This window comes from Podarcis filfolensis (genome assembly GCF_964270895.1).
Source record: "Podarcis filfolensis genome assembly, chromosome: 6".
Taxonomy (NCBI): Eukaryota; Metazoa; Chordata; class Lepidosauria; order Squamata; family Lacertidae; genus Podarcis; species Podarcis filfolensis.
Genome location: NC_139609.1, coordinates 30,054,704 through 30,070,593, shown reverse-complemented (window position 1 = coordinate 30,070,593; position 15,890 = coordinate 30,054,704). Strand labels below are relative to the sequence as shown.

Below are 15,890 nucleotides of genomic sequence, written 5' to 3'. Positions count from 1 at the left end.
TAGAGGGCGAGTAGGGAGGCCACTGACCCTGCTTCCCCAGAGGGTGAAGGTAGGAAATCCCTAATTCAAACCCATATGCAAGTTGGGGCAAATTTGGCCATACCCCCAACCAGTAGGAGCCCACAAATTAGTAATACCCTAGCCAGGCCATCCTCAAGCCTGGGTATGGAGTGCAAACTCCCCTGGAGCTGCTTCTACAACTGTTTTGCTTGCCAGTTCCATGCCTGGAGACAAAGCTATCGGTATCTCCTGTTCTGGTGAATTCTTAGCTTACTTCTCTTCCTCTGTGGCAGGTATAGGGAACCTTTGGTCCTCCAGATGCTACTGAAATACAACTCCCATCATGCCTTAAGCCATGCTTGCCAGGGCAGATGGGAAGTGTAATTCTTCAACATCTGGGAGCAAACTTTCCCTACCCCTGGTCTATGTAATTAGATTTGAGTCTTCCAGTTTCAACCTCGTTTCTGATCACTGATCGGATTTGTCCTAGGTTTTTTTTTTTACCCATTACTGTTTTCAGGTATCCTGCTTATAACATAGCTTCATGTTGAATTCAAAGACACCATCCAAATGCTATTATTGAAATTTATATACTACCTTTCATCCGAAGAGCACAGGGCGGTTGTTGCTTTTGCACTGGATTTTTGTATCTAACAGTTTAAAACTTCCAAGGCAGCAAACAACCAATAAAAACCCATAAACAATTGCAATAAATATATTTGGTGGAGAAAAAACAATTATGGTATCTGCATGGAGTAGCTTAAGCATGCCATAGCTTATGTATGGAAAGGGTTGCTGAGCTGGAGTTGCAATGGTTCCTTACCTGTTTAGCTGTAGCTGCTTATCTACGTTTCCTCCATGTTTTTAACAATGAAACACTGCAGGATATCAGTTTTGTCCCTTTTGCACAAACCAAGATGGAACATCTCCTTGTGGCTGTACCAGCATTTTTATTAATGCCTCTTTATTATGTAATTTTTGTTCAGCACGACTATCCACTATGAATTCACCTTCTAGGCAAAGCACTGACCCTGACTTCTTTACTGTTTTTGAAATAAAACATCTGCTTACCTAGGAGTCCAGGTTGGCAGCTATTGCTGGGTGCAGGGGGCTGCCATTTTCTGGTGTGGCAGGGGGGTGGGACAGCTGGCACTGCCCACCTCTAGCTGCGCTGGACCCTTAGGTAAGGGTGGGCAGTGCTCGCTCAGCCAATCAGAGGCTGAGGCTTGGGGGCTGCGAGCAGCCCACCCTATTTAAAATTAACTGTATGTATTCAGTTTATAAAACTTGCCAGGTATATCAGCATACCTAATACACACCAGCTTGAAGGTAAAGGACAAAGTGCCAGTTTCAAAGATTGGCTGGCAAATTAAGTTCATACTATTTTCCTGCTAGAGGGACGTGGGTGGCACTGTGGGTTAAACCACAGAGCCTAGGACTTGCCGATCAGAAGGTCGGCGGTTCGAAACCCTGCGACGGGATGAGCTCCCGTTGCTTGGTCCCTGCTCCTGCCAACCTAGCAGTTCGAAAGCACATCAAAGTGCAAGTAGCGGGAAGGTAAACGGCGTTTCCGTGCGCTGCTCTGGTTCACCAGAAGTGGCTTAGTCATGCTGGCCACATGACCTGGAAGCTGTACACCGGCTCCCTCGGCCAGTAAAGCGAGATGAGCGCCGCAACCCCAGAGTCGGACACGACTGAACCTAATGGTCAGGAGTCCCTTTACCTTTATTTTCCTGCTATATTATAATGCTTAAAGGTAACCACGGGTGGCGCTGTGGTCTAAACCACCGTGCCTCTTGGGCTTGCCGATCAGAAAGTCAGCAGTTCAAATCCACGTAACAGGATAAGCTCCCGTTGCTCTGTCCTAGTTTCTGCCAACCTAACAGTTAAAAAGCATGCCAGTGCAAGTAAATAGGTACCACTGTGGCAGGATGGTAAACAGCATTTCTGTGTGCTCTGGCATTCATCATGGTGTTTTATTGTGCCAAAAGCAGTTTAGTCATGGCCACATGACTGGCCACATAACTAAGAAAGCTGTCTGTGGACAAATGCCAGCTCCCTGATCGGTCTGTCTGGACACTGAGGTCCAGTGCTGAGGGCCTTGGTTCCGAGAAGCTAAGTTACAGGGAACCAGGCAGAGGGCCTTCTCAGTAGTGGTGCCTGCCCTGTGGAATGCCCTCCCATCAGATGTCAAAGAAATAAACAACTATCTGACATTTAGAAGACATCTGAAGGCAGCCCTGTTTAGGGAAGTTTTTAATGACTGATGTTTTAATGTATTTTTAATCTCTTGTTGGAAGCCGCCCAGAGTGGTTGGGGAAACCCGGCCAGATGAGCAGGGTAGAAATAATAGATTATTATTAATTATTAATTATTTTTATTATTATTCCTTGGCCTGAAAAGCAAGATGAGTGTAGCACCCTGTAGTTGCCTTTGAATGGACTCCAGGGCTCCTTTATCTTTTTACCTTTAATGTTTTGTTTGTTTGTTTTAATACCAACAGCTTGAAAGTAAAAGTCATAGCGTCGGTTCCGGAAGGTGGTTTGATGGTATTGTAACAATTGATAAAACAGTGGGAAATGACACTTTCTTCGTCGTTACATGGGACACAAGCATATATCCACCAGGAATTCTGCTGATAGATCCCAAAGGAAAGAAGTACAGCCACAAGAACTTTGTCATTGATAATACAAATGTCCAAACAGCTCGACTCAATATTAGTGGAACTGCAGAGGTAAAATCCCAGCTCTCTGTGCATCTAACCCTGCAATTACTAATGTGCCTTTTCCACGTAGAGCTTTATGGAACTACAGCTGTGCTATTAAAGGGTTGTGCCATTACAGGTAAAGTAGAATGATAGATTATGCAAGTGTGGAAGAACCATCTTCTATGTAGCATTTTGTAATGATCTTAAAGACCTTCAATATCCCAAATCAGCATTTTCCCCACCCACAAAATATGATTATGAGGGTTGTGTCTACAAAGTCCAAAGCCCTAAAATGGTTCATGAAATGTGTTAAGGCCCCTTCACAGCTGCTACTCGAATCTGTGCCAGTTTTGCTGAAGCTGAAACTCACTGGGAAGTTGCACAAGCTTCCTTATTGGCTCCCTGATCCTAATGCTCATTTGGGAACTGAGGACACTTCCCTGCTCCTGCCCACATGAGATACCTAGAATATCATTTGCCGATGTTTTGGTAGCTAAGGTGTATTTTTTTCTAAATAAAACCTCAAGGCCCTGAATTTAGAGTGCTAAATTCAAACACACAGCAGATGGAGTATACTCACGCACATGCACACCAAGGTCCTCAGGTAGAGATCCTGTAACAAACAGGAAAAGGGTGAGGCTTGCTGACATGTGTTGCCTCTTTGGATTTCTGCTGTTTAAGTCTTCTCTGCATTGTAATCCATTCCCAGTTGGTTTCTTCCAATTGGCCTTCTTGGAATTGGTCTTCTCAGGTCCACTTGGTCTTTTCCACCATTGGCTTCTCCATCCCATACTGCCTTCTCTGCCTTGGTTTTGAGCAGAAACTGTTTTTATAGTCAATTTTCTGGAGAACAAAAACCCTTTCCCATAAAATCCATATTGCCAATGGGCGTCTGCCAAAATCCTGGTTTGAATTGCCTCAATATTGTTCTCTCCACACACATTTTCATTTCCTAGTTCATCCTGTGCACAGGAAGACATTGTTGCCAGTACTCATTTTCCTTGATACATTTTTCATATAAGAGCTACCTTCTTTATGAAAACATAACAACCAAAGGAAAAGTAAATGTATTTATCCAAATTACTTAGATAATGGATATGGAATATTCTTCTGTATTTCAACACTTGATCTGCAGGTGGGAGACTGGGAGTATTCATTTCAGAATACACATTCAACAGAGCAAATCATATCAATAACGGTAACCAGTCGACCAGCATCTGTATCTGTGCCTCCAATTCTTGTGAAGCCCTATATGAATCAAGATACCAATAAATATCCTATTCCAATGGTCGTATATGCAGAAATCAGTCAAGGTTTCTTACCTGTTATTGGTGCAAATGTCACAGCCATAGTTGAAGATGAGAGTGGAAAAACTGAAGAGCTTGAGCTTTATGACTCTGGTTCAGGTAAGTAATTATTGCAGCATGCATTTTGTTATTTTTTTCACTGACAATCAGTCTTGTCTAATTTGGCATACTGGCCTCCAAGGCCTCTTACAAAGATATTTTCAAAACCAGCCAGGTGTGCTCCCTCAGATGCATTGAGCCAATATCCCCATTTGGAGCCTACTGCAAAGAAGGCCTGCTCTCTCATACCCAGCCCTCAGACAGCACATAGAGAAAGGCTTCAGGTGATGATTCCAGGGTGTGGACAGGTTCATATGGGGAAAGGTGGGACTCTTAGTGGCACCCACCACAAGCTTGATAAATCTCCTGATTTTGCTGACTGTGACTGTAGAAAATGAAATATGCAGCAAGTTCTAATACATGTTATTGTATTATGTTTGTTTGGTAGGTCACGAGTTGTCCTGGCTTGTGTTGTACAGATATTACTAACCAGTCCCTTATGATTCCATACTATCACAATAAGTCACGCATTTTCTATTTCATGAAAACAGGAGCAGTTACTATGAAATAAACATCTCTTGCATGTGTTATGTAGGGTTTATAATGACCACAAGTGAGAGGTCTGCTTTGGATGTTAAGTATTAATATTTATGTACTCAGGTGCTGATATTCTCAAGTATGATGGAATCTACTCAAGGTATTTCACATCATTCACACAGAATGGTAGATACAACTTAAAAGTGCGTGTCCAAGGGAAAGACAAGACTGTCAGATTGGTCCGTAGACAGAGTCAAGCACTCTATATACCAGGTTTTGTGGAAAATGGTAAGGATTCATTATGAAAAAGCATTTACTAGTAATATGTAGCTCTAGAGTTCTCAAAGTATGGGTATCTCGAGAGAAATGAAAACCTTTCCCTGCCATTCCCCTCCCCACTGTCAACCTTATGCAGATTTTAGATTTAATACAGATATTGAGTACACATCTCTGACTCCAGCGCAACAGTGGTGAGCTCTCGTTGTCCTGTCCCAGCTTCTGCCAACCTAGCAGTTTGAAAGCATACCAGTGCAAGTAGATAAATAGGTACCGCTGTGGTGGGAAGGTAAACGGCGTTTCTGTGCACTCTGGTTTTCGTCACGGTGTTCCACTGCACCAGAAGCAGTTTAGTCATGCTGGCCACATGATCCAGAAAGCTGTCTGTGGACAAACACTGGCTCCCTCAGCCTGAAGCGAGATGAGCACCACACCCCATAGTTGCCTTTGACGGGGCCTAACCGTCCAGGGGTCCATTACCTTTTACAACTCTGACACAGTCTACTCTCCTACAATATTCTATGTACTGCCCAACTTGTTGATTGAATGCAGAGCCGGCTCAACAATGAGGCAGCGTGAAGCACCTGCCACAGGTAGTAGAAACACAAGAGGCAGTGCCCCACCCATGCCACTGCTTCTGCCACCATTGGAATGTCCCCCTGCCAGCAAGAGGGAAGTATTCTGGCAAGTGGCATTGCTGCTCATCTTCTCTGCTCCTGCAGTGGCAACGTTAGTAGAACATCCTGATTCTCAAGTTTGGCAAGAGGGGGGTGTTCTTGCACACAGTGTTGCCATTCATCTTCCCCACCCTGGGGTAGAGAAGACCAACTTGCAGAATGCCCCTCAGGTGAAGCAAGCTGGGCCACTCCTCACTGAATATGTTGGGAATCAATGGAAAAATTCCCTAAGTTTTTAGGCTTTAAAATATTATTCTGGCATCCTTCTTCTGGAAAATACCTGCAATTCATCTACACTCACACAAAACCCCCCCACATATACCCCAACTGTCACAGAAGAGTTTAAGACATGCAAGAAATTGAAAAGAAGTAGGAAAAGCAAGTAGAAGTATATTGTCAAAATTTTAGAAATAAGAAGCAGTTTTGCAAAACTGGCAGTTAAGAGTTGGTGGAACATAAAACTGTTGTGGAGAAAGATAGGCAAGTTAATAAGAGTACAGATTTGAAGGAACTACAGCAGAATTGCTTGGTAGACTGAATTACAGAGCATCAAGTTGGGATAGTGAAAATGTTTTAGAAGAAACACAAGTACTATAGTTTTCTGCATACTGAATTTTAGTGATTTATTGACAGCTATGAAGAGATACCTGTTAAGCTTGTCAAGAACTGAAATTGTGACTGGTAGTGCAGAGCTGGGTATCCTCTGCAAAGAAATACTGTAAACCAAATGAGGGGACAAGAGGAGCTAAGGCTGGCTATATAACGAAAAATACGTACAGTATCTAGTGCAGATTATAAAATTGTAAAGTTGGAAGGGACCTGAAAGGTCATCCAGGAATCACAGCCAAAGAATCTCTGACAAATGGCCATCCACCTCTGCTTCAAAACCTCTAATGCAGAGAGGGTTCATCCTGGTATTTCTTCAGTTTGTCCCAAACTGCAGAAAATTGATGTTTATTTCAATTCAGCAGTAAACCATGTTTTCTCACAGGGAACATGGCTGGACAAAAGAAAATCCTCTTGGATTTGTGCCGAGAAGGCATGGGACAAACGGAATGAACCTTGGACCAAACAGAAGTGTGGATAAGCATAGAGTCTACCACATTCTGAGGTGTTCCGTTCTACTGTTGAACAGCTCTCACCACCAGGATGTTCTTCCTGATGCTCAGTTGGAATCTCCTTTCTTGTAGTTTGAATCCATTGTTTTGGGCCCTACCTTCTGGAGCAGCAGAAAACAAGCTTGCTCTATCTTCCATGAGATAGCCCTTCAGATATTTGAAGATGGCTATCCTATCACCTTTTATACATGCCTTGTCTTCGTTTTGTGTTTGCACACAGGGGGGGAAATCAGACAGACTTTCAGAATACTGAGAATGTTTGCAGAGATTCTAGTTACATCTTATGACACAATTTTTCTTTCTTTCTTTGGAAGGTGAAATAAAAATGAACTCACCAAGACCTGAAGCTACTGAGGATGAAATCCAAGCAAACCTAGGAAGTTTCAGCAGAGTTGCATCTGGTGGTTCTTTTGTGGTATCAGGAGTTCCTAATAATCCAGACGCCACAGATGTCTTTCCACCCTGTCAAATCACTGACCTTGAGGTGGAGCTAGCTGCCGATGATGATGAATTCCTTTTGTCGTGGACAGCTCCTGGGAATGACTATGATGTAGGACAAGGTAAGCGTGGAATCCTGTTTTAATCAACCAGTATGACTCCCTTGCTTAGATCTATTTAATTATGGCAAAGGAGGGGTTTATACCAGAATTAATCTCCCTTTAATATGCTAGAATAGCATGACACTGTTGCTCTGGGAAGACTGCAGTTCTCCCCTCCCAAGGCTACAATTCCAGCATCCTTAACAAACTACTGTTCCCAGGATTCTTTGGGCCAAGTCAAGTGTTTGACTGTATGGTTTGAACACAAACATTGCTTTGTTTTAGTCCACAAGGATTGCTAGTTATAGAATATGCTTTATTTGTTTGAAGGTGTAGCTGTTTTTCCTGTGTTGTGGGGGTAGGCGGGTAGAGCCACATTAGTTTTTCTTCTGTGGAACGAGTTGTTTGCGATGCCTGTAACAGTGCTTAGATTTCTAAATGTCCCCCTGGACCAAAAATGGTTCTGGACACCTCTGACAAATACCATGCTTTTAAATTAGCATGGAATGACAGCTGATCTTAACAACTTTGACATGGTGGCCATGTGAACCAGCGTGTGCCCTGCAATATTTTCCAAAGCCTTCTGCAACACACAACGATGCAATGGCTGATATGCAATATGCTTAGGGTTCCTGGAGGATAGGAAGTTATGCACTGATAGGCTTGTCACTGTTTCCTTGATCCATGTTTGAAGATGTACATCTAACGCATGTCTGTTGTGGGTCCTTTATTTTGCAGCTGAACAATATGAAATAAAAATGAGTGAAAATCCCTTGGAATTAAGAGATGCAAGTTTTGATAGTGCCACTTCTGTGAACACTACTGGACTGACAGTGGAAGTCGCTGGGGTCAAACAATCTTTTCAGTACAAGTCAGAAAACTTAACAAAAGAAAATGGCTCCTCCATCTACTTTGCCATTCGTGCCATTGATGGCAGCAACAACACAGGAAAACCATCTAATGCGGCAAGAGCAGTTGTGGTTTTTTCCACATTGCCAGCTACTCCCACTTCTTCAACTGGCACTTCCACACTGCTAAGTACTGCCATTAGTCCAAACACTACCACTGCTCACACAACTTCCTCTAATGTGAAACCCACTGGTGCTAATGATCCTGAGATCAGTGTGATAAATGACACAACCAAAATTGTGATCATTGTATGTGCTTCTGTGATCATTATTTGTGTTATTGTAAGTATAACCATCTGCGTTGTACATAAGCGAAGAAACAGAAGTCCCCAGACTGGAATGTAATACAACTACAATGTTGGAGAAGCATCTAATACAGCCAGGGCAGTTATAATTGTTTCTCCATTACTTGGAGCTACTCCTAGTCCAAACAACATTTATACTACTTCTTCTAATGTGTAATTCTATTCCTAACACTTGTGATAATAGTATGTACTTCTGCAGTTATTATTTGTGCATTTGCAAATCTAACAGTATGCTTTATTTAAGTGAAGATACCGAAGCCCTAGAACTTCTGAGACTGAAATGTAATAATTATATATTAACTTTTAGAAGTCACATATCCTAAATTATACAGTGGAGAAAGAGAGTATATTCCTCTTTCTCCATTGTGCAATTATATAATTAGTTACATGATTTTAAATGGAACTCCTTCTGTATCTGATTATGGTCTATTTCATGGTTTCCAAAAATTCTAAATGGTAATGTATACATACACAGCTTGAATAATAGATTAATATTATCTACTGTAAACAATGAAAGCTAAATTATATTATTATTGTATGTCCATATCCTGTAACATTTCATAGATGAAAATAAACACATCTGTGTTCAATAAGACTTACTCCCAGGTTAGTGATTACAGCTTAAAATAGATTAGAATCCCTGATTCACCTATAAAAATGCACTATAAAAGTTGTATTGCCTTCTTACTTTTTGACAGCAGTGCACAAACTGATATGGGGAGAATGGTGAAAAATTATTAAAGAAGAAGATTCCATGGAGAAGACTGGAACAATTTTATTTATGTTTTCTGATTAAAGGAAAGAAAAGAAAAGTGGTCCACCGTCCCCATGATTAGGATACCGTGCTACGGACTCCCCCTCTCCCATGTCATGTCCTAAGCAGCCATCTCACATACACAAGTCCTGTAGCAGAAAGACATGAGAAATAATATCTTAACTTCAACTGGGTAGGTTGATTTGAAGAGGTGCTAATGGAGGGGCTCATGCTACACGGCTGACATGAAGAACTCCACCAGGGCCGGATCTTATTGGTGGTCTGCCCTCTCTCCCTGTTAAGTTTCAAAAAAGAAATCAACCACCTGGTTACCAAAACTGCCAGTTAAGGATTTTAGAATTGTAGCGTTCTCCTCTAAAGTTTCAGTATCACCTTATCTAAGCTCTTGTTGTTGTTGTTTAGTCGTTTAGTCGTGTCCAACTCTTCGTGACCCCATGGACCAGAGCACGCCAGGCACTTCTGTCTTCCACTGCCTCCCGCAGTTTAGTCAAACTCATGCTGGTAGCTTCGAAGACACTATCCAACCATCTCGTCCTCTGTCGTCCCCTTCTCCTTGTGCCCTCCATCTTTCCCAGCATCAGGGTCTTTTCCAGGGAGTCTTCTCTTCTCATGAGGTGGCCAAAGTATTGGAGCCTCAGCTTCACGATCTGTCCTTCCAGTGAGCACTCAGGGCTGATTTCTTTAAGAATGGATACGTTTGATCTTCTTGCAGTCTATGGGACTCTCAAGAGTCTCCTCCAGCACCATAATTCAAAAGCATCAATTCTTCGGCGATCAGCCTTCTTTAAGGTCCAGCTCTCACTTCCATACATCACTACTGGGAAAACCATAGCTTTTACTATACGGACCTTTGTTGGCAAGGTGATGTCTCGACTTTTTAAGATGCTGTCTAGATTTGTCATTGCTTTTCTCCTTAGAAGCAGGCGTCTCTTAATTTCGTGGCTGTTGTCACCATCTGCAGTGATCATGGAGCCCAAGAAAGTAAAATCTCTCACTGCCTCCATTTCTTCCCCTTCTATTTGCCAGGAGGTGATGGGACCAGTGGCCTTGATCTTCGTTTTTTTGATGTTGAGCTTCAGACCATATTTTGCGCTCTCCTCTTTCACCCTCAATAAAAGGTTCTTTAATTCCTCCTCACTTTCTGCCATCAAGGTTATGTCATCTGCATATCTGAGGTTGTTGATATTTCTTCCGGCTATTTTAATTCTGGCTAGGGATTCATCCAGCCCAGCCTTTCGCATGATGAATTCTGCATATAAGTTAAATATGCAGGGAGACAAAATACAGCCTTGTCGTACTCCTTTCCCAATTTTGAACCAATCAGTTGTTCCATATCCAGTTCTAACTGTAGCTTCTTGTCCCACATAGAGATTTCTCAGGAGACAGATGAGGTGATCAGGCACTCCCATTTCTTTAAGAACTTGCCATAGTTTGCTGTGGTCGACACAGTCAAAGGTTTTTGCATAGTCAATGAAGCAGAAGTAGATGTCTTTCTGGAACTCTCTAGCTTTCTCCATAATCCAGCGCATGTTTGCAATTTGGTCTCTGGTTCCTCTGCCTTTTCTAAATCCAGCTTGCACTTCTGGGAGTTCTCGGTCCACATACTGCTTGAGCCTTACTTGTAGGATTTTGAGCATAACCTTGCTAGTGTGTGAAATGAGTGCAATTGTGCGATAGTTGGAGCATTCTTTAGCACTGCCCTTCTTTGGGATTGGGATGTAGACTGACCTTCTCCAATCCTCTGGCCACTGCTGAGTTTTCCAAACTTGCTGGCATATTGAGTGTAGCACCTTAACAGCATCATCTTTTAAAATTTTAAATAGTTCAGCTGGGATACCATCACTTCCACTGGCCTTGTTATTTGCAGTGCTTTCTAAGGCCCATCTGACTTCACTCTCCAGGATGTCTGGCTCAAGGTCAGCAACCACACTACCTGGGGTGTACTAGCCATCCATATCTTTCTGGTATAATTCCTCTGTGTATTCTTGCCACCTCTTCTTGATGTCTTCTGCTTCTGTTAGGTCCTTACCACTTTTGTCCTTTATTATGGTAATCTTTGAACGAAATGTTCCTTTCAGATCTCCAATTTTCTTGAACAGATCTCTGGTTCTTCCCATTCTGTTGTTTTCCTCTATTTCTTTGCATTGCTCGTTTAAGAAGGCCTTCTTGTCTCTCCTTGCTATTTTTTGGAAATCTGCATTCAATTTCCTGTATCTTTCTCTATCTCCCTTGCATTTTGCTTGCCTTCTCTCCCCGGCTATTTGTAAGGCCTCGTTGGACAGCCACTTTGCTTTCTTGTATTTCCTTTTCATTGGGATGGCTTTTGTTGCTGCTTCCTGTATAATGTTGCGAGCCTCCATCCATAGTTCTTCAGGCACTCTGTCCACCAAATCTAAATCCTTAAACCTGTTCCTCACTTCCACTGTGTATTCATAAGGGATTTGACTTAGATTGTATCTTACCGGCCCAGTGGTTTTTCCTACTTTCTTCAGTTTAAGCTTGAATTTTGCTATAAGAAGCTGATGATCTGAGCCACAGTCAGCTCCAGGTCTTGTTTTTGCTGACTGTATAGAGCTTCTCCATCTTTGGCTGCAGAGAATATAATCAATCTGATTTTGATGCTGCCCATCTGCTGATGTCCGTGTGTAGAGTTGTCTCTTGTGTTGTTGGAAAAGAGTGTTTGTGATGACCAGCTTGTTCTCTTGACAGAACTCTATTAGCCTTTGCCCTGCTTCGTTCTGATCTCCAAGGCCAAACTTGCCAGTTGTTCCTTTTATCTCTTGATTCCCTACTTTAGCATTCCAATCCCCTATAATGAGAAGAACATCCTTCTTTGGTGGCACTTCTATAAGGTGTTGTAAGTCTTCATAGAATTGGTCAATTTCAGTTTCTTCAGCACCAGTAGTTGGTGCATAAACTTGGATTACTGTGATGTTAAAAGGTCTGCCTTGGATTCATATCGAGATCATTCTATCATTTTTGAGATTGCATCCCAGTACAGCTTTCGCCACTCTTTTGTTGACTATGAGGGCCACTGCATTTCTTTTGCGGGTTTCTTGCCCACAGTAGTAGATATGATGGTCATCCGAACTGAATTCGCCCACTCCTGTCCATTTTAGTTCACTGATGCCCAGGGAGAGAATAACAACTGTTGAATACAAACAAAATTATATCTGAGTAAATATGAATAGGATTGTACTATAGAATAGGTATCATTTTTTCCAGATCTGAACATTGCATCAATTGTAGGTGTATCTAAGCTCACACACCTACAATTGATGCTATGTTCAGATCTGGAAAAAATGATACCTATTCTATAGTACAATCCTATTCATATTTACTCAGATATAATTTTGTTTGTGTTCAACAGTTGTTATTCTCTCCCCAGTCTGACCATGTTCATTTTCATATAAAGACACTGAACTGAACCAAATATCCTTAACTGGAATGTAGTGGAATCCTAGAAAATTATATTTGGACACTGTGACATCTAAATAATCATAACCAAATGATGGTCTGAAGACACAGGTTGCATCAACCCTGCTGAAGTGAAACTCTTCTGCATCTGGTCAGTGTTTAAATGAAAGACTGCCTATGTACATAACATGGAGGTTTATCAATGAAAAACAAGATTGTCGTTAATGATATTTATATGATACCCTATGATCAGAGGTCTCTGGGCATCTTACAATAAAATGTTAAAATAAAACTCAACTATAAAAATCCAACAAAATCAAGCAACAGAGAACAAATCAAATCAATAACAGCAAAAATTCACAGCCCACAGAAGCAGATTACAAACAGTAAAAAGCCATTGTGTATTGTGTTTTTAATATTTGGTTGGGAGCCGCCCAGAGTGGCTGGGGAAACCCAGTCAGATGGGCGGGGTATGAATAATAAATTATTATTATTATTATTATTATTATTATTATTATTATTATTATTATTAAGCAGGGTTGGCTAACCTGTTGTTAGATTTCTGTTTCAGTGTATCTGAAGAAGTGTGCATGCACACGAAAGCTCATACCAATAACAAACTTAGTTGGTCTCTAAGGTGCTATTGGAAGGAATTTTTTTATTTTGTTTAGACTACGGCAGACCAACACAGCTACCTACCTGTAACTAGAACTGGTGTTGGACTTCAACTCCCATCAGGCCTAGATAGCAGTGTCAATGGGAGTTGGAGTCCAATGACATCTGGAGGGCCACAGGTTAGCAACTCCTGCCATAAACCCTTTAGAATTATAAAGTATAAAAAGGGGGGTTGTTTTTTGTGTGTGCGCTTATGGCCACACTTATGGCTCTTACGGCTCTACATACCACAACTGCCATGTTTCCATTCACATATTACTAAACTGGATTGCTATACAGTGGCAGACATGCTTTAACCCTTGGTGTGTCCCAAGGGAGGCCCTCATTTCCAGAGCAAAGTAAGTGTGCAGATGACAGGTGTTCTATACCTCTTGCCCAACTTTTATTTGTTCAACTTTCCTCATCTAGGTGAGTGCAGTGCCTTTCATTCCATCAGAGACAGATTTTTGCAATGGAACTCGTTTCGCTACACTGGGTGCCAACACAAGGGGGCACTGCAGGACTTTCCAAGTATAACTCCTCTCCCTTCTCCTTGGGAATCCTGTGGGCAGCCACTGGTCTCTGAGCTGCCCCCTTGCTCCAAAGAGAGGTACCTCCTCACACTGCCCCAAAGGGGCCTGGGAAGCACACCCTGGTCAGCCCCAGAGGCACCATTCGCCTGGGGAACTTGTAGCCAGGGCTGCTGCAACAAACAGCTGTGCAAGTCTTTGGTACGCAGACATGCAAGAGGGCATCAGAGGAGGGAGGGAAGGAAAGAGGGACAGAGGCCAGAGTTGCCCGCAGCACCCCTGACTATCATTCAAGGCACCCCAGGGTGCCACGGCACACTGGTTGAAAACCACTGACATAGTAAATTGAGCAGAAGGCAAGGTGGGGGGCACCAAATTTACTTAATGGATCTGTTGACATCATGTCTCATACTTAGATCACCAAACTAGAAAATCTGGATGTTCACTACTATCTTTGGGGAAATTTTTGACCACTGTGATGCTGCAATCCAGATAATCTCTTTATTTCAGGTGAAACTGACACATAGTGCTGGAACATTGTGTAAATGCAACTTGCCCCACCCCAACAAAAGTGTTAAGTAAATAGGTTTTATTATACTGACATCTAGTGGACTCACAAAGCACACAGAAATACTGTGTGGTGTGATCCTATGTATGCTTTATCAGAAGTCCCACTGTGTTGAGTAAGGCTTATGGTACTTCTTTGTAAATTCATTTAGAATTGCAGCCTAAGATCAGCTTCTAAAGCCATGCTTTATTTAATGGACCAAGATGGGTAAATGGCTGAATAATGTGCAGCGAAATCTTCCAGCAATTATCCATCTATTTTATTGCATTTATATACTGTATTTCAGGGGTGCCATCTCACCCTCAGGATTGTGGGTGCCCGCCGCTGCCACGCAGATGTGTGATGTTACACGCACATACCTGAACATAGTGTGTGTGATGTCACATGCACTATGTGCAGGCGTTGAAAAGAACTAAAGAAAACTGTCAAACATTTAAACCACCAAGCGTCACAGCCTGAAAGGACAAAAAAGGGATAATCAAATATTAACTCATACCTTCTCAAAGCACACACCTTAATGTGCCTCTAATTCAACTCAATCACACACAGCGTTCGAAACTCCAATTGTTCTGGTCGCGTTTCATGAGCCGTTTCTGAGCTCTGGGCCCCGTACTGCACCTAAGATTTCAGATTAAAATGGCCACTGTCACTCAGAAATAAATTCCATCAAAGTTCAATGAGGCTTCCTCCCAAGTAAAATATGCATGGATTGGGGACCTGAAAAACTTTCTTTTTGCTTTTCAACCCAAAATGTTTTGTTTAGGTTTTAGTTGCCTTGTTTGGTGTACTTTTAATGTATAGTTTGCTTTTAATCTGAAATATACTAGTCAGTGTTATGATGGTTTAAGTAGTGCATGTTAAAGTGTTCTCTACCTCAACTCTCACAGGGATGCTTAAAATCTAAATAAATTGGGATCACTGAAGGACCCTTAAGTCTTAGGTTTGCAAACTGGACACTGCCACCAGCTGTATAGGTCTTTATTATGTGTTAACTGTGGTGCCAAAAATGATAATTTTTTTATGAAGGAAAGGGAGTGTAGGGATAATCCAGGGCTTCTCTGCAGAGTGGAAGGAAAGGGGGACCTTTTCTGTCTCCCTACTTCCAGCTACTCTGAGTAGCGGGGTGGGCAGGGGAAGGACTAGACACTGAGGAAAATGAACATAATATTTTAGCTGCAATTCGTTCATTTTCAGCTTTGTAGTCTTTTTTTTTTAATGCTTTTTATTAAGTTTTCATTTCAAATACACCAACACCAACACAATACACAAATATTTCAAATCTTATTCAGCTTTGTATTCTTGCTATTAAAAAAGCGCGCCTTGAGATTCCGTTCTGGCGCCTGTTTAAGGTGCCATTTCATATTATTTTCCTCACTGAGAGGAAAATAAGTTCCTTGTCGTTTCCCCTTCAGACACAACTCACCCGAAACGTAGAACGAGCGAAATGAACGCTCCCGTGCCAGCGACGAAAAAAGCCGCTTCCTCCCTTAGGGAGCAACAACCACTCCCTTGACTTCTCCTCGCGAAGCCTCC

General features: G+C 42.1%; 1 protein-coding gene and 1 long non-coding RNA gene across 3 annotated transcripts in view; one reads left to right on the top strand and one right to left on the bottom strand.

The window, feature by feature from the left end:
• The window catches only part of LOC310765526 (calcium-activated chloride channel regulator 1-like), a 23,884-nt gene extending 14,709 nt beyond the window's left edge, over positions 1 to 9,175 (top strand). The window contains exons 10-14 of the mRNA XM_083620609.1: positions 2,504 to 2,734; positions 3,843 to 4,113; positions 4,714 to 4,878; positions 6,976 to 7,221; positions 7,939 to 9,175. Coding sequence (XP_083476735.1) covers positions 2,504 to 2,734; positions 3,843 to 4,113; positions 4,714 to 4,878; positions 6,976 to 7,221; positions 7,939 to 8,453 — 1,428 coding nt within the window. The 3' untranslated portion in view covers positions 8,454 to 9,175. The remainder of the gene's footprint in view (positions 1 to 2,503; positions 2,735 to 3,842; positions 4,114 to 4,713; positions 4,879 to 6,975; positions 7,222 to 7,938) is intronic.
• LOC310765593 overlaps positions 1 to 15,890 on the bottom strand; it is a 23,197-nt gene extending 7,307 nt beyond the window's left edge. Inside the window, exons 1-5 of one of the 2 annotated variants that reach the window (XR_014549652.1) lie at positions 15,781 to 15,890; positions 14,854 to 14,975; positions 6,997 to 7,204; positions 1,724 to 3,955; positions 824 to 1,380 (exon numbers count right to left, since the gene is read on the bottom strand). This is a non-coding gene — a long non-coding RNA (uncharacterized lncRNA). Of the gene's footprint in view, positions 1 to 823; positions 1,381 to 1,723; positions 3,956 to 6,996; positions 7,205 to 9,172; positions 9,463 to 14,853; positions 14,976 to 15,780 lie in introns of those variants that run through there. The other variant, XR_014549653.1, reaches the window with a different exon arrangement.